Source organism: Numenius arquata, chromosome W (assembly GCF_964106895.1).
Source record: "Numenius arquata chromosome W, bNumArq3.hap1.1, whole genome shotgun sequence".
Taxonomy (NCBI): domain Eukaryota; kingdom Metazoa; phylum Chordata; class Aves; order Charadriiformes; family Scolopacidae; genus Numenius; species Numenius arquata.
In genome coordinates this window covers 111,678-134,486 of record NC_133615.1, presented here as the reverse complement: position 1 = coordinate 134,486, position 22,809 = coordinate 111,678, and the positions used below count along the sequence as shown (strand labels likewise).

The window sequence follows — 22,809 nt, the reverse complement described above, 5'->3', positions numbered from 1 at the left end:
GGATGGGTGCGCAGGTACTGCTGCTCAGCGAGGAAAATAATAGGACAAAGTTATTATTTGCAGCTTACTGTTCTTTTCTCATTGCTCTCGAAACAGGAATTGTGTACTGGTTCGTGTTTGCAGTGAGTCTCGGCAGTGAGTAGCTGCTACTTCTTCTTCAACTCCTTTTACAAAGAAAATAAACAGTAGAAAACAGCCCTAGCAATTAAAAGATGTTCCCTATAGCGTTGTTACCATTCTAAAATACTTCACTGCCATTAATATTCCTGTTAAAGCGAATGGGACCACTCACTGACAGGTTTCCTGGCAGAATGGAACCCTAATCTACTTACTGGGGGAAAAAATAGTAGCAAACCTGAGCTAATTAATGTTAATGTTCCTCTTACTTAGAGGAAGAAGTGTATAGCTCCCGTGGAAACTACGGAGCCCATTTCCCTTCATATTCATAGTTCTTGTGTGTCTTTATTTTCCACCTCCACCATTTTTTCTTCTAACCTTTTTTTTTTCTGAAACTTTGACTTTAAATGCAGGCAGGTGATGATTTTCACAAACTGTTTTATTTTGGTATGGGTTGGAATGAGAGAACTGGAAGTTAATGCCACCTTAAGCCCAAAACAAAATGGTAAGCAAACATGCTGAATTTCAGAATTTCACGGTAGATTCTTCTTGTTCTACTGTAATCAGTTACAATTAAACATTTTATTGTACTTGTCAAAATAGCAAACCAGTGGCCTTAACAGATGGCATTATTGGTGTTTTGTGTCAGTCTGAGTCTCTGGCATTACAGATGCATTTTCTGGGCCCCGTGGTGCAAAGCCAGGGAGGTAGCACTTCATTGGGGTTGGGATGTTTATGGCTCTTCTGTGGCTTCGTGTCCCTGTCCCTTAGAGACCCCTCCAGTCCCTAAAGGGGCTCCAGGAAAGCTGGGGAGGGACTCTTGATGAGGGAGGGGAGCCATAGGAGGAGGGGGAAGGGTTTGACACTGCAAGAGGGGAGATTGAGCTGAGATCTGGGGAAGAACTTCTTTGCTGTGAGGGTGGTGAGAGCCTGGCCCAGGTTGCCCAGAGAAGCTGGGGCTGCCCCATCCCTGGAGGGGTTCAAGGCCAGGTTGGAGGGGGCTTGGAGCAACCTGGTCTGGTGGGAGGTGTCCCTGCCCAGGGCAGGGGGTGGGACAGGATGGGCTTTGAGGTCCCTTCCAACCCAAACCAGTCTGCAATTTCCTTTTGTAGTGTTGCAGGCTAAAGGCTTGGACTATGAAAACCCCATACGTTTCTATTATTGGAATAAGTTCTGTTTTGCTGTTTTCTTACCTAATCAAAGATCTGAGGAATAGTACCGCAGCCGAGTAAACGAGAGAAGCAGATGTTAAGCAGAGCTGTGGTTAGTCAGGATTTTGCCTTCAAGCTTGAGGTGAAGACAAAGTTGAGATCCCAAAGCAGTTGTGGTGGGCGCTGGAGGGCGTGAGGCAGTGGTGTTGGCCATGGCAGTTGAGGACAAATAACTGGCATTTCAAGGTGAATATTTAAATGTGTCTGAATGCAGTCTCAGCTGTGCTGCGTCACAGAGGCTCCAACCAGGGTGATGGTTCCAAATCCCCGCAGATCATGAGCCTCACAAGGCCTTGCACAAGGGTAGCAGAAGCATCCACGCTGGGCTGCTAATCCTTTGGGCTGGCAGAAGTGCTGATACTGAACCTGAATTTGAGCCCTGAGAGATTTTCTTTGCTTGATTTCCTCTATTGGAACGTTTTGCATTTCACCACCTCGCTGTCCTCAGGAGACCGAGAGCTCTGTTTGGATGGAGACTGTGTTCAAACAGCCTGGGCCACCCTGTTCACAGAGTAAATGTTAAGAGCGAAGCGCGTGGAAACACACTTCTTGCTTCTCTCTGTGTCACCACGAGATGTTTCATGTTAACATTTCTCCTTAAAATACAGTTTTAAAACAAGAATCAAAGATTTGCACGCGCCCTCAAAAAAAGCATTTAGATTAAGCTATTTTGGAAAAAGAATAAAAATGGAATGTACAGATTGTAATACAAAAGTGTATTTGTTCTTAGAATATCAGTAATATTGTATAAATGCTAAGGCAATTAAGTTACTTTAGACATTGATATTAAATAGCGTTCTCTTAGGAAAAAAAAAATCATTTGTGCAGTGACTCTAAAGGCTTTTTCCTTCTGTCTTTGGAGTTAGTGTCTGTCTCCTGTCTCATTAAACGGGAACAGGTTGGGTTTTTTACTGGCGTAGTTTCCAATACCAGTAAGCGAGAGTCCTGTGGAAGCTGTTTGTCATACTGTGCTGTTTCCTCTCTAATGGGAGCTTCGATTCTGCTGTTAGGTCATCTGGACCTTACTGCTCTTAGAAGAGATTTAAAGGAGAGTCGCCTAAATTGGAAGGGTGTGACTTTTTGTAAAGCACCAATCTTTTAGTAAGAAACTGTTTTACCATGGGGAAAGGGATTATTTATTAATTATTTATTTCAGGATTTCCTCATTCATACATACATACAAAAATGGCACAGAGCACCTGAAGAATTTCAGTGTTTCTGATTTGGCATATAGTCAACATGTAGTTTAAGAATATTTTTTTTAATCATTTTTATGTAACAAATTACAAGAAAAGCATTAGCTTAGTAAGTTACTCCTGCGTGTAGAAAGATTGCCCTGCAAAGAAAAGTTTTGTAAACATTGTCTATATGTCTAGTTTTTGCTCAGATGCACAGTATGTCGATGTAATGCAGGTGCTGTATGCTAGCCCAGGAAATATATTTTGAAATTACCAGCAAACTTTTTGCCTGATAATATTCCATTTTATTGATATTACGGATATTACCCTTAGAATTCATCAGGAGCAAGGAGCAAAGAAAGCGCAGATAGTCAAGTTGGTGGGTTTGATTTGATTTTTTTACTTTCTGTGATGCGCTGAGTTAAAACCGTACAGTTTGATTCTCAGGTTGTGCCCTGTGAAGGTGACCTTGTGAGGCACCTCAGTGAAATTTATACAAGCCGACATGCCCCCCGGTGGTGAGTGGCATCTGAAAGGGCTCTGTTGTGCCAAGGTGGCCGGTATCTGCCAGCTCTGTCCCACCAGGCGTGCCGGCAGGGTACACAGGCAGTGCCCGCTGCTCCTCCGGGTTCCCACCAGTCGAAATGTGTAACCTTTCATTGATATATTGCAGTGCTTGACGCGGTATGTAGAGCTGAACCCAACCTTTTGTTTCATCTATTTTGGTTTATCGTTTAGAAGACATGCAATATCTGCCAGATGCTGCTCCCCAACCAGTGCAGCTTTGCATCACACCAGAGAATTCATCAGCATAAATCTCCATACACCTGTCCCGAGTGCGGAGCCATCTGCAGATCTGTCCACTTCCAGACCCATGTCACTAAGAACTGCCTGCATTATACCCGAAGAGTTGGCTTTCGGTCAGTATAATCATTACTTCTGTTGTCGATTCATGTATAATTTATGCTTTTAAATGTAATTGTGCATTTTCATAGGCATTGTTTGTAGAATACAGCTTCATGGGTGCAAGGTTGTCACGGCAACAATGCTATTAGTACTACAAATTTTGGAATAAATACCACATTGGGATTCTGCTCTGTTTTGGGCATCTGCTTTTGTACATTATTAAATCAGAATATTGGCTTATCTCATCCAGCCATAAAATGTCAGATTCAGGACTTCACAGTTTATAAGAAAATAATCTGAATTCTCTAGACCTTAATTTCAGGTTCTTAGAAAAAACCTTCAGAGTTTTCTCAAAACATGGAATTTGAGATTGTTCTCTCTGGTAGAACAGTCATTTTGGGTATTTACTGCTGGAATTCATTGTGGAGATGCTGATGGGTGTACTGCACCTGCCTGGCTGCTCTCTTTGCAATTCAAGATTTCTCAGCTTTACAGTACTTGAAAATTACCTTTCTCATTCAATCAGCCTGATCTTTTGGTTCTTCTTTGTTAGTCTTCAGTTTCCCTTTTATTCTTCTGTTTCCCTGTTAATGGCAGCTCACTGAGAAAATGGGGATCAGAGGCATCTCACAGGAATGTTAAGTTTTGAAAGTCTTGAAAACCTGTTCTGTGTTAGAGTGTCGCTGGCAGCGAGTGGCAGGCGGCACAGGGAGAGGTGAGAAGAGCCCAGCTTTGCTCCGCAGCCCTGAGACGTCTCTGCTCCACCCTCCCTGGCTGGAGAAGGGCCATGTAGCGTCTCACCAGCAGGCAGCTTCTTCCCTCTTCAGGTGCCACCGCGTTCACTAGGGCAGCTGTGACATCTGCCAGGAGGAGAAGAAAGCACTTTTGCTGCATCCAGCCGGCTGTTCCCAGACTGAACCCACAGCCTGGCACAGCTCACAGCTCTTTGGGTTGTTCTCTGTTCTTCCCTCCCAAGCCGTAGTCAGTCTGTCTGCTCCTAAATTTCTCACATCTGCTACCTCCACGCTCCTTCCCTTGCCTCTAGTCTGTGCCTCTGGAGTTTGGACACAGCTAGAACCATCTACAGGGACTCCCAGCCCGCACCAGTAACACCAGAAGACTCACAAATCCTTCACTGTGAATCTAAACTAAAGTTACTAAACTTTTCAAGGTGTGTCATAAACATCTCACGTCACCCCAAGTCAAAATTTCTGTATATGGTGAGGCTAAAACACAAATAGCTCTGCAAAGAAAAGCCGTATCTGGAGAGTTAATGTCTCCCTTCTTGGTCTCCTCAGCATCTCCTGGTCACCACGGCGCGTTTGCTCAAGGAACAGCATGACCTGCCCTTCCAAAGGTCCTCTGTGAGGGAGTTCAGTTTGGTGTCAGTGAGTTAGGCTGGTTGTCTGAACCGAATCCGCTGAAAATCTCAACCTTAAGTTTAACTGCATCCGTCCGAGTTGCAAACAAGCAGCAGTTCCAGCAGTCCGAGGAAGGAAGACTCGATCCTTAGGAGCTGTTTTAATATAGTGGTGGATGCTGAGGATCGTTTATTTTGTCGCATTGCTAGAGACTAAAGGCAGGTGGGATGGGACAGGGAGGCAAGAGGTGGCACCCTGCTCTCCTGAGGTGACACCGCGGGGTAGGTCTGTCAATGAGAGGGTCGGGCTCTGTACCGCTGCGCAGAAACACTCATCTCTGTAAACGGGGAATTATCTTAACGGACCCAAAAAGGACTGTTTCCTTCAGAAAATGTATTGGTAAGTGGAGACTAGATAGATACAAACTTGATTAATAGTATTAAGAATGTAAATTAAGTGCTCGGAAAAGAAAGGGTGACATTTCATAAAATTCAAAGATGACACATTTTAAAAGGAAAAGGGGATTCTTGAATGCAATGTATAACTGTATTTCCTGCTTTATTGCTGGCATCATGGCCCTAAAACAGTGTCAAAAATTATTTGATGTTTATATGACAATAATCACCCTACCATGATAGATGCCAAAATTAAAATTTTGGAAGGATAGAGGCCTTCTACATTTAAATTGTAAAACTCTTAAACACTGGTCAGTAAGAAGTTTGTTCATTTGACGGGTTGTTTTGTAATTGCTTATTGCAGTGTGTTCTTGGGCTTGTTTGGTAGCATTTAGTACTGGAGATGTACGGCGCTGTAAGGGACCGTTGTGTATAGAAATTCTTATGTAATAATATTAACTTGATTTTTTTAATCATTTCATTTTAGAATAGATGCGGAAAGGTCACAAATTTTCGACACAGCAGAAGTATGTTTTTGAAAACTATTTTCAGAATTCCAATCTGATAGATTGATCTGATTGTAGAGGTTCGGTTTAGTTGTCCTGAGTTTAAATCACTTTTTTTTTTGGTTTTAAATCCAAGCACTGATTTGATTCCATGTACAGAAAATCATTACCAGTTTGTCTTCATTAAATCTAAGCAAGGGAAACGGTGGAAATGTTTTCCTTACTGGGTTTCCATTTTTTTGGTGGTAGTTTCTAGATGGCTGTGGCGTACCTTTTACAATCCACTGCATGTGATAAAAATGCCTTTTGTAAAATCTCTTTACAAATTTCAGAGGATTTAAGGATTCTTTTTACAATCAATAGAATATTCCTCTGTCGACCCATCTATCTGTTTTGTTGTAATGCTGTAAAAACATGTTCTGACTTCATATCTCTTAGATTTTCAAATTAAATTTGGGAAATTTCTTTTTTCTTACTTTCTGCTACTCAAATCTCTGTTTATGTTGATTCTTACCAAGTTGTTTAAATTGACAGAATGAGGTAGTTTAATCAGGTTGTGTGTATGTACATTTATCTCTCCCACGTGCTTGAAAGCGTTTATTCTGTGTCTTTGGGTACCGCTTCGAGCTGGGCTGGACTGACCCTTCTCTGCTCTTTTGCAGCTGCGTGCACTGCAACGTGGTGTACTCGGACGTGGCCGCCCTCAAGTCTCACATCCAGGGCTCTCACTGTGAAGTCTTTTACAAGTGTCCCATCTGTCCCATGGCGTTTAAGTCCGCTCCCAGCACCCACTCCCACGCCTACACCCAGCACCCCGGCATCAAGATAGGCGAACCAAAGTAAGCAAAACTCCTCCGCTGCTGCGCTTCCTGCCTCTGGGTAACGTGTGAGATTGCCTTCTCTCCTCTGCTTGTCATCTTAGACATCACCTGCTGTACAGCCAGCAGTTTGTCACCCTGTCGGTAACGTGGGGAGTTCATGCCATGTTTTTAATGCCATGAGTTTTTAGCTGGCAGTTTATTTGGCAGAGGTTAAATTTCCAAGAACACAGCAACATCAGTTCTTCAAACACTGTGCGCTACAGGAGAGTGGTACAGTAATTGCCAAAGTGATTCGGACAGGCAGGTAGTGTCTTGCTCCTTATCTTTTAATTTGCTCAGCTCATCTGCGTTTTTACTGTGAGTTAAGATAATGGGGTTTTGGAACAGCTAAGGCTCATCAGGGCTTATAAGGCAGTGATTTTCGTAACGTCTGGTTGAAAAGGTGGGAAAAAGTTGGTTTTGGTTTTTTTTCTGTTACATGCTCACAGACAGTCATCTGGGTGAACTGGGAATATCTGTTTTCTCAGCATCGCCAGTTGAGCTGGGTGAGGTGCTGCTTCTGGGAGGTGGTGTTGGAAGTGGCAGTGTCCTCTCGGGCTGACCCCGGGCCGTTCTCGCAGACTACAGCCACCCATAGTACCCTGGTCTGTGGGTCACAGCCACCTGCTTGTCCAGCGGTGCCTTTCCTGCAGGATGACTTCTCCTTTTTCTGTCTGCTGCATTATTCTTCATGAAACCGCAGGCTTGGGAGTGGTGAGCGTTTTCCCACCCAGCGAGAAATGGTACCTTGTTTTAATTCAGGATGGTATCTTCGATGAGAGGCTTTGAAATACCGACATTTAATCTAAAACTTGTTTCAGATTCCCCTAAGTTTCATTAGAGAAACTGAAAGGTTGAGATCACCATTTGTGTCAGATACTCCACCTGTGAAAAGCACAGATTTCTTGAACTGTGCTTGGATCTGCTGAACTGTTTCTGACCAACTTCGTGAATTAAGTATTTTGCATTAGTTTTCTTTCCATATAGATGTGCTTATAATTGTATTCTTTTATGAATTCATTTTGATTATAAAAAGACTAACATAAATTTTTATGCGGTACTATTGTAATACGTGGTAGAATTCGTAGCTGAGTGCTGCTCTTAAGAAGGGCTATATTCTTTAAATTTGCCGGTTTTAATCAGGATGCTGTCGTAAGTACATGCAGGGTGACGAGTAGGATTTTTCCAGTCTTCGCAGTGTTTGCAATTCTTTGCTTCCGTTCCCCAAGCGCCTGTGGGTGGTACAGTGTTGCCACCAATTGACTGCTCTTTCACCATTTAATAAGGTCTGTTTCAAGCTCTCAGGACCTGTGGTTTTCCTCAGAATTAGCTGCATGTATTTCTGCTACTCGGCAGCAATTTAAAAAGGAAATGTTTGTGTTTTAATTAGTTAGTTTCTGAGGATATTTGTCACACATCTTGGTCAAGTTGACATCAGATGTTTGTAACTTTGCTCAAGTTCTGGTTTATCTGCTGTAATGTTCTGTGTTAAAGTCACAGAGCAGCCCGGGTTGGAAGTGACCTCAGAAGATCATCAGGTCCAGCCGTTGGTGGGAAGGGGAGCCAAGATGAGATGGTCTAACACGCTGTCCAGCCCCGTCTTGAGGGCCTCCAGCGATGGGGACTCACCACGTCCCTGGAGAGACTGTTCCAGTGAGTGATTGTTCTCACTGTAAAAAATGTCTTTCTTGTATCGAGACCTCTCCTGGTGCAACTTGTACCCATTGCCCCTTGTCTTCTCCATGTGGCTCCTTGTGAGGAGGGACCCTCTGTCCTCTTTGTAGCCACCCTTTAAGTACTGGAGCACCGTGATGAGGTTCCCCTGAGCCTTCTCCAGGGAGAAGAGACCCAACTCCTTCAGTCTTTTCTCGTGGGGCAGGTTATTCAGCCCTCGATCATCTTGGTGGCCCTCCTTTGGACCCTCTCCAGTCTGTCCATGTCTTTCTTGAGTTGTGGGAACCAGAACTGGACACAGTGGTCCAGCTGTGGCCTGACCAGCACAGAGCAGAGCTGACATGGGCTGTTGTATTTGAGGAAATACATTCACGTTTGACCAATCTGCTGCTACTGGTTTACTGTATTGTATTGACTGGCATCTCCATTGCGGGTGACTGGCCTTCATTTGGAAGCTTAACAGCTTCGTTATTGGAAAGAAGGGACGTAATAGTCGGATGACACTATAGATACCACCACATAAGCTCAGTTAAATTTTTGTTCTTCTGAAGTAAAAATTTTAGCAGAAGTGAAGGGTACAGTAGCCGCCCGTGTTTGGAGAGTGAAGCTGTTGATTCTCATTGAGTGTGTCAAAGGCGTCTGACCCTTGACCGTGAGTCTCGAAGCTCCCTGATGGCAGATGTTGTGGGGCCAGGATCCAGATGTTCCTCTGGCCATTGCAGAGGTGCAGCCCGACACACGTCCCACCGTGCCAGCACCTCGGGCTGTCCCAAAGGCAGGCTGGGGACGGTCCCGTCCCGAGGGGCTCTGCCCTGATCACGCTTCGCTGTTTATGGGAACTGGGTTTTATTTGTAAATGCCTCTGGCAGTTACTGAAACCCTGTGATTTGCAATTACATTGCAACAGCTACAGGAAACTATTTCGGGCATGAAAAATGAAGTTTCTGTGCAGTGACTCTCAGTGGGATGAAATGAGATTATTTTAACACAGAGAAATGGATGGCTGTCCTGTCGTTCAGCGTAGGTGTGCTGCGGGAGAGAGCTTCGCAGAGACGCTGCCTGGGTTTTATGGGAAACCAAAGCTTATATGTGATTTTCTTTTTTCAGTAAGCAGTGTAACTTCATAGGAACAGCACTAAGAGATTTTTCATGGCTGAGCTCTTTTAGGATATTAGAAAAGTTCTTGCTTATCAAGACAAATTATGGATATGTACTGTACTATTGGTACAAGGTGTATTATTCCACAAGTACCATTTTTTTAGAGAAAAAAATCATGGGAAGAAGAAATACCATAGTCTGGTACAGAAGCTTTCAAAACACTAAACATCTTTCATGTCTGTATTTATTCTAAGATAATAGTGAATTTGTAATGGGATTTTTGAAAAGTGAAGAAGTGTGCGTTCCATGCCTAGTTTGGTGCCACCTCAGCATTCTGTGGTCTGCTGTTCCGTACTCTAGATACAGTAAGAATCTGAAGCATATAGTAGAACGTAGTTTATTTGATTAAATTACATAACCCTGTGATGATAAATTCATACACTGCAGACCTGAAGTCATTCCAGCAGAGATCACTGTCTGGTTCCACCACGGAGGATAAAGCAGTGGGTGCAGTGGCGCGTGGTCGTCAGAGGATGCAGTGTCAGTAACAGATTGATCTTCGCATATCTGACAGGCTGGGACCACTTGATACACCACAGAAATAGTACTTTCCGTAGTTAATATGATTAAGTGTACTGTTTTTCATTATTTCCAATATTTGGACTGACTGAATGGCTTGGAGATCGGAGCGACATCCCGGTCCTTGTCATCTCCAGACACAGCACAGAGTGGTCTTTAGAGCTCGTGAACAACGTGCTGTTGATGGGAGTTGCTCAGAGGGATATAGAAGGGACTGGGAACATTTATGTGGATAATGAGAAAGTTCAGCATTCCAACAAGCAGGGTTTGTTGTGTTGGGTTTTTTAATGGAAAGTCATTCTTGAGGAGAGAGCTGAGCCTGGAATGGGTGGGATTAGGAGTTGGGCTTTCGCAGGGGAAGCGCCTGGTTGGGGTTTCCTTTACATGAGCTGAATGTGTTCTGCAGCACCGCCACCGCTGATGGGTTACACTGCCCTCTCCTCCCATCATTGTGGCAGATTTCTTTGTTACTTCTCTTTCACGTGTCATTTCGTTTTCATTCGTTTTCCAAGTTAAGAAAAAGTGTGAGGTTTCTGAAAGAATAGAATTATTTACTAGTTATAACCAGGCATGTTCGCAGGTTGCAGTTTGAAAAGCTGATCTTGTTATTCACCTTTAGTTGTCAGGGAAATCATTCTTAATACAATCAAACATTCAGATAAGCAAAAAGCGACGAGCAAACTATCAAGTAAATACCTAGAATGCAGTTGAAACTATACTTTTCATTCTAAAATCATCAGCAAAATGAAACCAGCTTCAAACTATTGTCAGGTGGCAGTTGCTGCAGCATTTAGGTCAGAGGGTTATGTTTCCCTGTGGTTTTTGTCTGTTGGATGGATATTTGACAAGGATCTGGTAAAAATACAACTATTTTCAGGTTGTTTAATAATGTGCTTAGGATTTTGTGATACAGGATTTTGGCTGTCATATTCATTTTCAGCAACTATGCTTTTAGTGTCCGGTACTCACCTAGTTCTTTGTTAATTAGTATATCTGTTTCCCTACGTTGATTCAATAGACAGATTCTTAAAGGCTTATAACTGCAAAAAGGGAAACGCCATCCTGTGAAGTTTCAGCCTCAGAGCATTAACAGAGTCCAGGCCTGGCAGTCAGGAGCTTCAAACCATATACATCGCCAAAAAGAAATTTGTCTTGAAATATGTTACCTATTATGGTGGAATCAATCACTCCCTTAAAACGTGTTGCCTTTGCAGCCTGGAACAGGTATATTGTCCTTTAGTTATAACGTGAGGTCAGAGACTGAAGAGATGTGACTGTCAGAGTATCCTGAGCAGATGTTGGTGTATTATATACATGACTGGCATATGCTGCTGTTTTCTGGCTCCTTGTTTGCACTTTTTAATGATTTTTGTTTCCCGTTCTTCTGTTTTTTTCTACTGCTCCCATATTTGAAATTGGAGGATATTTTGAATTAGTTTAATTTTAACTTGTTCCAGGCAGTGTGAAATGATTGCTTAAACGTGTCAGATCTTATCTCTGCTGAGAAAAAAAGTTAACATCATGATTCTTGCAAATAGATCATCAACATGACTGACATTATTTATTGTACTTCTGTTTTTAGAATAATATATAAATGCTCTATGTGTGACACTGTGTTTACTCTACAACCTTTGCTCTATCGCCACTTTGATCAGCACATTGAAAACCAGAAGGTGTCTGTTTTCAAGTGTCCAGACTGTTCTCTCCTATATGCACAGAAACAGCTTATGATGGATCATATCAAGGTGTGTAGGCATCTTCTCTTGTTTCCTTCCTAGATACCATGTGTCGTGCAATGTATGCTATGAGAAAGTACTGTAAAAAGGCACAGAACAAGGCGACTGCTGAGAGAGAGGTTAATTATTCCAGAAAAATAATCCGTCAATAATGTTCTCAAATGTTAAAATGTTATGTGTATCTGTGATGTAATCTCTAACTGGGTTTTTCTCTATGAACATTGGGGTTTGGTGTACGAGGAATATCTCAGTGCACTGCATTCCATAGGTCATTTTATCAAAACAATAACGGCTATAGTGAAGGAAGTTAGTCCAGTCCTAATAAGTGTTGAGCCTTATTTACAGTCTTCTAAGTCTTATTCCAGTATTAGGGGCCAAGAATGCTGAGCACGTTATAAAACCAAACCTTTGATGTTCAGAATTGACCGTTAGGAACAAGTATGTTTCTTGAATAGACATAGAGGTTATTTGTGTGTGTTTGCATACAAACATGAACACATACAAGCTTTGAAAAAAAACTCCAGGTGGATTTTGTCAGAAAGGCCCGTATAACTGAAGAAGATTCACTGTCATCCTTGCAAACCCTTGCAAATTAAGAATCAGCCGTCCCCTGGTTATAATTCGTTAGCTGTGTGTTTTAAATATGCTGCGTTACTTTGTGTTACATGTACCAAAGCTGTCAGCAGTGCTGAAATTTCTTATGCCTTATTAACAAGATCCAGAGCCTGGTACCAGTTGAAGTTATTTACAGCATTGCAAAGCGTCTCGGTCCAGGATGGTAGCACTTAATTCGGGCAGAGACACATAAGGCTTAGTAAAATTTGTATAGAGCAGTGGAAAACCAGACAGCTTTCTTGTCGGCTAACACCATCATTCTGCATTTCAGTCTCAACTGTGAAGGTGTGTTGAAACCGAGCTCACAAGTCTTGAAAAAACAATTGGTCTTAAAGCCAATCTTAAAACATTCAGAAATATTTCTGAACTGGTTCTTGTTTACTATAAGAATCATCTCGCATTTATGCCAGATACCTTAAATGGTCCTCTTTTGGCTTTAGTGTTCCAAGCCAGTATTTGTACTTTCAGCTAGTATTTTTTTACCATGTTTCCCTATAAATGAGTCAGACGTTTTTGAGAAATTACATGTGCGGTAACAGTATTACTGCTTTTATTCAGAATTGCTCGTGCTTTTACCTTTCAGATGTGTGTATAGTAGTAGGGACAGCAGCAGACAAGTACAAAGTTGACTTCAGTTAAGGGGAAATGAAAAAAAAAACAGTGACAGGGTACAGATAAACACAGAAAGGACTCGGGGAGAGGATGAGTGCCAGACAAGGGCAGAGCTCAACACAAGAAGTAATTGTTTGGTGTGGCTAGACATCAGCCATCAAGGCAGAGAAGCCCTGGCTGAAAACAGAACAGAAAAGGATAGAGAGAAGCTCAGAAGGAGGTTATTTAAAGCTACAAAAAATAACCTAGAATAATTCCTGCAGATGTGAATGCTGCTTCTTGGCAAAATATATGTCTCGTTTCCCTGTGGCTCTCGTCCTGCCTAAAAGGCAGCCCCCTCCTCTACTGCACAGCTTCAGTTCGTTCGTAGAGCCAGGCCTGTGTGCTTTGAATTTTAATAACATTTTAGTTTTTTAAATTACTGGCTTTTCTTTTAAAAGTTGTTAAATAGAAGAGCACGTTCTACAGCTGAGGCTGATACTTGCTGTAGAGGCAGTGTGTAGTCCCAAAAGCCACGGGATTTACGAAGGAACTTCGTAATGAAGTATCGTAGTGGAGTATCAGAGTTGTATTCTTACATTCTCGGAGCGGAGGATGTACTGAGTGGGGTTTTGTTTCTGAGTTTACCCATAGGAAGAGTAGTCACATTTGGGATGGCTAGTCTTGTAGGTGCGAAGGAACCCTTGAGAGCGGGATCCCTGGTCATCAGCGTGTTGCGTCTGGGCTGCAGGCACCTTTGCTGGCCCAGAGCCCGCTGACTCATTCCTGGTGTGTCCACCTTCACATAGAGAACTCCGACACGGCTGAAGGCCAGGTCTTCCTCAACCGGTCACCTTTGTGGTAGGCTCAGGTACCACCAGCCTGTGACACGGGCTGCAGGCACTGGGGAAGGAGGGGGTGGAAGAGTTCTTCCTTCTTACTGGTAGTTTACCTAAAGTCTAGAAATGAATCAGTGAGGAGGCATCGCTACCTGAGAGCTGCGGGGTGCTTGAGAACAGCTTGGTGGGCACCTCTCAGCTGTCCCCTGGTGCGGGGACCCCACCAGCCCTGCACAATGCTGCCTCTAAGGACTGTTAGCGACAGAGCCTGATGTCAGGGTGTCATAACCTGAGCTCGGGGTAAGACAGGGCTTAACTCAGCCTCAACATAAAACATTAATGTGTCCTAAACAATACAGTTGCCTGATCGTTCCACAGTTGCCTTTTCCTGTCTTACTTACCAATGTGCCAAGTCAAAATTTGTCAGTAAAAACCTTTCCTCCTTGAAATCTCTAGTCCCATAGTTTGAAATGAGGATACTCAGCTAATGTTAGGTAAGTAAAGCAAGTAATTAAACTTAACATAAAGTGCCTCTTGAGCCCTTTTTTCTTCCCTATAAAACAGCAATTTAAACTTAACCTAAAAACTCTCCTTTTTTTTGGTGAAAATGTCTAGCCACTGAAGAACACTTCTCTGTAGCTCTGGATGGTGTCTGTTAGTGCTGTTACTGGTTTCTCTTTATGCTAGGCCTTGCCTTTGCTCAGTCGTGTTGCTTTAAGTTAAGAATGTGATCTGACAATAGTATGACAAAGGAGTAACTGAAGACTTTTGATTCAGAGGGTCTTTATGTTTTGTCAATACAACTGTATACGTCTATGTTAGTTTTGTACTTTTTTTTTCTCTTTTATTGTAGTCTATGCATGGAACTCTGAAAAGTGTTGAGGGGCCACCAAACCTGGGGATAAATCTGCCTCTCAGTACTAAACCCACAACTCAGAACTCAGCCAGTCACAACAAAGAGGACGCAAAATCTGTCAACGGAACAGAAAAGTTGGAGAAGAAATCCCCATCTCCCATGAAGAAAGCGGAGCCTAAAAAAGTGGCAAATCCTGGCTGGACCTGTTGGGAGTGCGACAGGCTCTTCACTCAGAGAGACGTCTACATCTCTCACATGAGGAAAGAACATGGAAAGGTAAATGAGTAACACTCAGTTACAAGGAAGTGAACTAAACCTGAAATATGAAGTCATTCCTTCCCAAGTTCGGTTGTGTTTGTGCAAATGATTCCTTTAAGTTCCATCGTTATTCTTCTTTGTTCTTATATCTGTTTCATCTTTCTCTCTTCGGCTGCTTAGTTTTTGTCATTTTCTACATAGTTCTACTGAGAAAATCCACACGCTCTTACTTAATTGCAGACTTGTTCATCCAGTACCAGAATTTCAAGACGGAAAGAGTGAGAGGTATTCCAGTATTTCGTCCAAGTCATCTAACCCGATCCAGGTTCTTACTTCTTCCTTTGTGCCTTCTCAGTTCCCTCTCCCTCTTGAGAATTCGTTAACTGTTAGACTCAGGGAATGGAGTCTTGTTCCACCAGCCCAAGGAGTGGCAAACAGCATTTCATTCTAAATAGGCAGGCTCGCTCTGAGGTCAAGCCATGGCTCTAATCTCACACTTGCAGGTTCAGCCAACAAGTCGGCCGAGTTGAATTTTGTGTTTAAACCGGCTGGATTTGAGACAGTTTACTTCAAATGCACTGAAAGTGAGATAGGGGAACGCTGTGTTCTCAAGTCGGCAGAAAGACAGCTCGATGTCCTCACCGCATCCCACAGCTTTTCCAGTGACATGGAATTATGAAGCCTGGCAGGAGGCAATGGTGAAGCGGGTCCTGGTTGGACCCTTCTGAACTGGGAGTGAGACCGCTGGGATGCTGGGATGCAAGCTCTGGCATCCTCTGCTGGCCGGCCCTGCCCTGCCTTGTGCACTAGTGAGAGCAATCCGATTCTTTTCTCAGTCGGGAAGCAGGGAATTAAACTAATCTACTGCAGAAAAGGAGCAGAGCTGGAAGGGGTAACAGGCTTCTTTGCCTAAGTGGAGAAGAATGTGGCTGCCCCACCCCTGGAGGTGTTCGAGGCCAGGCTGGATGGGGCTTTGAGCAACCTGCTCTAGCGGAGGTGTCCCTGCCCAGGGCAGGGGGGTTGGAACTCAATGATCTTTAAGGTCCTTCCAACCCAACCCATTCTATGATTCTATGAAGAATCATCCCAAGTGAAAATCTGTAGTTTTCAGGATGCTGATACGCTATAATAAATGATAGCACATTTCCAGAGGTTTCTCTGTCCCTTCAAATGACAGTGCTTATCTCTAAAGCTGTTGTGCTAAGAACGTTGCGACCTTAAGAGTGATAGGTGTTCTTTATATGCTCTAAAATGATCTACGGAGAATGTTTGTTAAAAACTTGATTAAGCAATTCATGAGCTATTCACAGATAGCTCATGGAAGATAGTTAGTTTCAAACTTCTAATTGCTGCTTTTGCAGGATCAGAGTGAAGGTCTGGAGCTGTAACCCTTCTTAGCTGGGTTCATCAGAGGTGTTCATAGAGAGGTATTGCCTCCTTGGACAGATTCTTCCCTTTCCAGCCCTGACTGGGAAATCCCTGCACAGACAGATAGACAGACTCACGTTGTCTGTCTCCTCTTCCTGAGCTGGTTGGAGGTAAGCCAGCTGCAGGGTAGGAGAACTTGGAGCCACCTCGGTGTGACTCCGCCTCATCTTAAACCTGCTGTTTTTAAAAAAATAATAAATGTTATTAGCCCAGGCAAAGGGTGGTTCTGACAACTCTGTACGGCTCCTGGCTTGAGACTGGATCGTGTGTATTCTGTGCTTGGCCAGGCAGACATGTGCTGAGATTCCTAGGACTTTTAAGAGTGCTTCTGTGAAAGAACAGATGTTTTCTAAGCAGGAATTGCTCTACCAGTTCCGACTTGCTGGGCATCTAGTGGAACGTCCTCTTTCTCCCTGTAGAGACAAGATGCTATACAACAGGTCTTCCGGCACCTCATTACAGAACTGATTTCTTAGTTCTTTTGGGTTTGGCTGCTGCTGCAGAAACTAAAACATCCAAAATCCTGTTTGGGTCTCTCTCCGGAATCTTCCCAACAAATGTAGAAGGAGTGTGCTGTCGGGGATGTTACCCCTGGTGTCCTGGGAGGGTCCTACCAAGCACCGTCCTCCTCCTGCTTTTCTGAGGAAACGCTGGATGTGTCCACACCGTGCAGTGGCCTCAGCAGAGACCTGGGCTGAGCCTGCATGTTCCCGCAGCTCGGGGCAGGGCTGGCTCTCCACAGAAGCCCTAACATCACCTCACATTCCATTTTATTTTATAAATTCTCCCCAGAGCGGTGCAGTCATAACCATACTGCAAAACCATACTGCAGGACGTATTGATTAATGCATTAGCATTAATGACCATGCGCCGTGTGTATGCACTGTAAGGTTTTCACCTTTAACAATTTAAGAGCGAAATATGTTGATTTCCTTTTGTTTTAATTGGCCTTTAAACGTGAAGAGGAAGTCCAGGCTGAACAGCGCTGCGCCTCTGACAGCATTGTTTGACCAGCCCCAATAAAATTACCGTATCGTGTTCCCTAATGGGCTGCTTCACACCTGCCCGAGTGACCTTTCAGAACAGCTTTTCTTTCCTGCCCCCACACTCCATGTGATGTTGGTCTGGGTAGCGAAAGGTCTCTCATCTCGCTGGAACCGCTCTGACCGCTTTAGCCATTCCAGACTCTGCTTCTTCCCGTGTACAGACCTTCCACCCATCACTCCAGACTTGGCAGAAAATGGTAATTTTCAGTGGTGCCATCACCGCTGCAGATCTCCACTGGCTGGTCCGTAGCTGTTCCGGGCAGCGTGGCTGTTAGAGAGAATATGAACATCAACAGAAAGCTCAGCACTCAGAGCACAAATATTACAGTTCCTTAAGCATTTCTATATTGCTTGAGTGTTTAGGATTGAGAATTCTTTATTATTATTACTATTGATTAATATTAGGCACTAGAGAACAACTCGTGTCATATTAAAGTGTCCATATGGATTATTGTGCATCTCTATTATTTAGGAATTTGTCACTTCCTCAGAAGGCAAGAATAAGTGACCCTTTGTGTTATTCTGTGAAGAAAATCTTTTCTATTGAGTGCCTTGGAACGCAGGGACAGGTCTTGGATGGACTCTCCAGAAGAGTCAAGAAGGGTCCAATTTCAAACATTGATCCAAGTCTTTTGCTCAGTGGCCTATTCCAACTCAGTTGGAATAGTAGAATAAAATCTGTTTTTTTCAGTTTCCCAATAAATGCAGGAAAGAGAATGTTACTGAGACTATGAAGGAAAACTGTGATCTCTGCTAGAGCAGGAAAAAGGAATCCAAGGAACCTGATTTTCCTTCTCGGCACTTGGCTGATTGCATGAAACTACTCCTGTTGATAAGACGTGAGTTTTAGGACTGATGGAATTTAAGGGACAGGACCATGTCATTCATTCTTGGGGCTTGTATAGTCTGCAGTTTGGGAGATGTTATTTCTTCAGATCCTAGAGCTCCTGCAGCCACGTTCAGCTGGAATGACATGGATGGAGACCACTCCATCCTTTTCAGCTTCCTTTTCTTCCTCCTTCCACCTAACAAAGTGTAGTATAAAACTCACAGAATCCCCCAACGAGATGGCCCTCAAGTTGGCATCGGACCATTCCTCTCATTTCTTCATGCCTTTTCCGAGCCGTGTTGGTGTGTCAGTGTCCGTAATGTTCTGCTGTGGTCCCTACCGTGTGCTCTTCACCCCCTGGTAGGTGACTGGTGATCTCCCAGTCAGCAGCGGCAGACACAGGCTGGTGATGGGAAGGGAACGGTTATAGTGAAAGCCAGTCTCTCCCCGTACTGCCTTTTCTGAGCCAGAAGTAATCTGCTCCTCTTCCCTGCTTCCTTGGTGGAAGGAATTCTCTCCATCCACAGTCTGTGCCACCGGTTTCCAACTGGTGATACTGTGTGCGTGGCTCATGCTGGCCACACACCTCTGAAAGAGGCCCATGTCCTCTGACTCCTGCTGTAGGAGTGTGTGTTCTTGGAGACACGGTACCAGGCAGCAGTTACGTCATGTTTCTTTCTTGTTAAAAGGTTCAACACATGCACTACTTTTATTGGGCTTTTTTAATTAATGCATTTTTCTTCTTTTTTTTTAAGCAAATGAAGAAACATCCTTGTCGACAATGCGACAAATCTTTCAGTTCATCCCACAGTTTATGTCGTCACAATCGTATCAAGCACAAAGGCATTAGGAAGGTTTACACATGCTCGTAAGTTCTACTTTTATTTACTTAAAAACAGAGTATGAACCAGCAAAAAACACTGCTAGTTGAATTTCTATTGTATAAAAAAAAAGCCAGTTTGTATAAAAAGCCAGTGTGTATAAAAGCCAGTGTATGAAAGCCAGTGTGCCATTCATTCAGACGTATTTAGGTAGATGGGCAGCCCAAACCCCTGAGGCTGTCCCGTGTGCATAACCCCAGCAGGCTGCTGAGAATGCAGGTACGTAAGGTCTGCTGCTATCTTTTGGGGGCTTTGGCAGGCAAATCTGAAAGTTCACTGAGCTGAGAGCATGTGTGGCTGATGGTTCTGCAGTGGGGAACTGGGTTTTCGACAGTCTTTCAGATATACAGCCCGCTGTTCTGATCTGCAGCGTTCAGAGGGGACGCAGCTGGTCCTGTGCGGGAGAGCGAAGCACAGTGTGAGAGACGAGTTTGTGCTGCTGCTCGGTTTGAGGTTGGAGAGGAAGCTGGGGAGGAATCACTAGTTCCAAGGAGATACAGTATTTGGATTTGAGTGCAGAATTAGGTGTCGTTCGGAGCTGGCATTCATCCCACATGGAAGGCGATTGCTTTCCCAATGGAATTTAAGTTAAGGAGAACTTGGGACGGTGTCTAATAGAACTACAGTTTGGTGATGTTACCAAGGGTCCCAGAAACAAACTCAGGTGCTCCCGGGTTTTATTCTGACTCGCACTTTGTACCATTTTGGCCATTATCTTCAGAGAACTTCTCATTTGCTCTGAGTATAAATTGCTCAAACATTTCTACTTTTATTTGGTAATTATGCTCATTTTCTGGTAATACCTGTGCAATTGATTGGGAAAACATTGTCGCTGTCTTTAATAGATTGTACTCTAGGCTGGATTTATTCACTAGTCCTATTTACATTCTTCTGTATATTCTTTTGTTAGGCATGGCGTTTGAATCTGTGCATATCTGCTTTGTGTTCATGTAGGCACTGCCCGGATTCAAGACGGACTTTCACCAAGCGGTTGATGTTGGAGAAACACATTCAGTTGATGCACGGCATTAAGGACCCTGACGTGAAAGAAATGACTGAATCGGCCAATATGGAAGAAAGGGAAGTAAAAGAAGACACAAAGGTAATACTGAGAAGATTCATTCCGTCACTGAGAGTGAATTTTTGTGGGTTTATGTCTTTAAATAGGTGCAGGTATTTTGATCCCATAAATGTCTGATCTTCTGTGGAGCCCAAAAGAAAAAAAAAAAGATTTGTAACATTCAGAAATCATCAACATTTTTTAGATGTTCTGGGCTCTATATGATAAAGAATTTCACCTGTCCAGAATTTCACCCAGCATGTCCAGAGCTGAGAGCAGAGACACAAACACACCTGTTCTTTAAAATGTCCTATTGGCCTTTACAGGACTCTCTTTCAGCCCAACATGTTGTCATGTTATTTAAGTGTTGGAAATATGGCAGCTATAAACGTTGTCTTCGTAATCATCACGGAGCATTTCTCAGCTATGTGGGATGCAGAGGATTCTCGAGGAATACTCATGTCAGAGGAATAAAGACAATATAAAAAATGATCAGTTTAATTAGTTTTAAAAATCGTGCATGTTGATTCATCCCTTGGCAATATGTTAGTTTGGTTACTAGCAACCAGGAGGTAATCTGTCAAGTCAGATCTCAGGCACGAAATAATATTAAGTAATTAAAACACAGTTCCAGAAGGTAGTGCTGAAAAGTTCCTGGGCTGATGCTCTGCAGTCCGTGCACAACTGAATTCTCACAGGGGAGTGTGCTCGGATGCAGTTACGCTGGCAAATATCTATTGAGGTTTATACAGCGTATTAGATACTGCACCTCTATCAGAGCTGACAAAACAAATTTTACGTGCAGTTAATAGTTTTCCAACACGTACAACATATATTTGCTTGTATTATTTCAAGTATTGTGTTTATCAAAATTGTACTGGAATCTACCAAAGGGAAGTTTTTTAACATTTGCAAGGTACACATAGTTACGAAAAGAATTGTGTGTTTCTGCTTACGTGATATACCATTTGTGGCACTTTTAGGTTCCTAGTCCAAAGCGTAAATTGGAAGAGCCCGTGCTGGAGTTCAGGCCTCCGCGAGGTGCAATCACTCAGCCACTGAAGAAGCTAAAGATAAATGTTTTTAAAGTTCACAAGTGTGCTGTGTGTGGCTTTACCACAGAAAATCTCCTCCAATTTCACGAACACATTCCTCAGCACAAATCCGACGGCTCCTCCTACCAGTGCCGGGAGTGCGGACTCTGCTACACGTCCCACGTGTCCCTCTCCAGGCACCTCTTCATCGTGCACAAGCTGAAGGAGCCCCAGCCGGTATCGAAACAGAACGGCTCCGGGGAGGATAACCAGCAGGAGAACAAACCCAGCCAGGAGGAGGAGTCGTCCGACAGCTCGGCCTCAGACAGGAGGTGCAAAGTGTGCGCAAAGACGTTTGAAACTGAAGCGGCCTTAAACACCCACATGAGAACACACGGCATGGCCTTCATTAAGTCTAAAAGAATGAGTTCAGCCGAAAAGTGATGGGTCATCTGGGACGCGGAAATCTCTCTCCACATTGGAACACTAATGACATTTTTGCTACAGAAAGCTCAAGGTATAACAGTGTTAGCAGTACTGGTCAGGCTGTTGCAATATATTCTGCATAAAAGTGTGCCCTTCACCTCGTTGTCTGTGCCCTCAAACCATTGAAGCAGTATTTGAGTTGAAAAGAGTTTGTATATATTTAAACTAATAACTTTTATACTCTTTGTTATGTGTTTGTATTGGTATCTAGTGGAAAATTTGGGTTTTTCTGGTTTTGTTTCTGTTTTTTTTTCTAGTAAGTTTCTTTAAAACAGAGTTCTGAATGGGGGGCAGTTCCTTGGGTTCTCGTAAACTGTGTCTTATTTGAATGCTTCTGGGGGAAGGCTTAGCCAATGGACGTGCGTCGGGAGGGAGGCAGCGTTGGAGGAGAGTGGGGAGGGCAGGCCAGCTAAGGGGAGATTTTAAATTCTAAGAACTTGTGCTTCTAAATGTCTAAGGAAGCTTTTAAACTTTCTCTTAAATATATACATTATTAAAAAAAAAAAAAAAAGAAGAAGTAAAAGTACGGCTGCATATGTCAAATGCAGTGCTGGCTTTAGGTGGCAGCACCAGAAGGGGTGCAGACCCCCTAGAGTGATGAAGTACTTTTGAAAAGTGTAATTGCACAACACTGTGTATCATGAAGTGATTTTTTTAGGCCATCAGGTGCTTGTGATCAAAGCTCAAATTGTTACAAAAGGGCTGGGCTGCTCTGGATTTAACAAATAGGATGTAATTAGAGGACTAGGTTTATAATGATGATGTTTTTTGTCATGTAATTTATTAAACTCTATATAGAAGTGAGTACACGGCATTATGTATTTTCCTTTATCTCTGGCTATTGAAAGAAAATAGCGTTCCCTTGCTAGAGGGGTTGGTACGTCCCAGCTCCCTGTGCTAATGCCAAACGTTCTGGTGCTCGGTGTCACACGCAGCCACAGCCCTCCCGAAGCTCCCGCTCCGGCCCGGGGGGGTCACCGGGGCCTTCGGCTCCCGCACAGACCGCGTGAAGCTCCTTCAGCCGTTTCAGACTGTGTTAATATCACTAATAGCGCTTTCACAAAGTACAAAGAGGTACCATCCTGTCCCTTTCATATATAGTTCTCTGTGAGAGTTATATTTTTGGTTTGTTTTTGCATTTTATACCTTGTATGTATCCCTGAAAAAAATTTTTGTACTTTTTTTTAAAACAACTTGTGTATATATAGATAGCTGCATGGTACGCGGTAGTAATTGTTCAGTTCCTTAAAAGTCTTGCTGCTGTC

At 43.4% G+C, this 22,809-nt stretch overlaps 1 protein-coding gene across 1 annotated transcript in view; it reads left to right on the top strand.

Annotated features, from left to right (window-relative positions):
- LOC141476604 (zinc finger protein 532-like) overlaps positions 1-22,039 on the top strand; it is a 39,833-nt gene extending 17,794 nt beyond the window's left edge. Inside the window, 7 exon segments of the mRNA XM_074165362.1 lie at positions 3,245-3,426; positions 6,337-6,513; positions 11,468-11,630; positions 14,520-14,798; positions 18,839-18,951; positions 19,919-20,066; positions 21,008-22,039. Coding sequence (XP_074021463.1) covers positions 3,245-3,426; positions 6,337-6,513; positions 11,468-11,630; positions 14,520-14,798; positions 18,839-18,951; positions 19,919-20,066; positions 21,008-21,502 — 1,557 coding nt within the window. The 3' untranslated portion in view covers positions 21,503-22,039.
- The last annotated feature ends 770 nt before the right edge of the window (positions 22,040-22,809 follow it).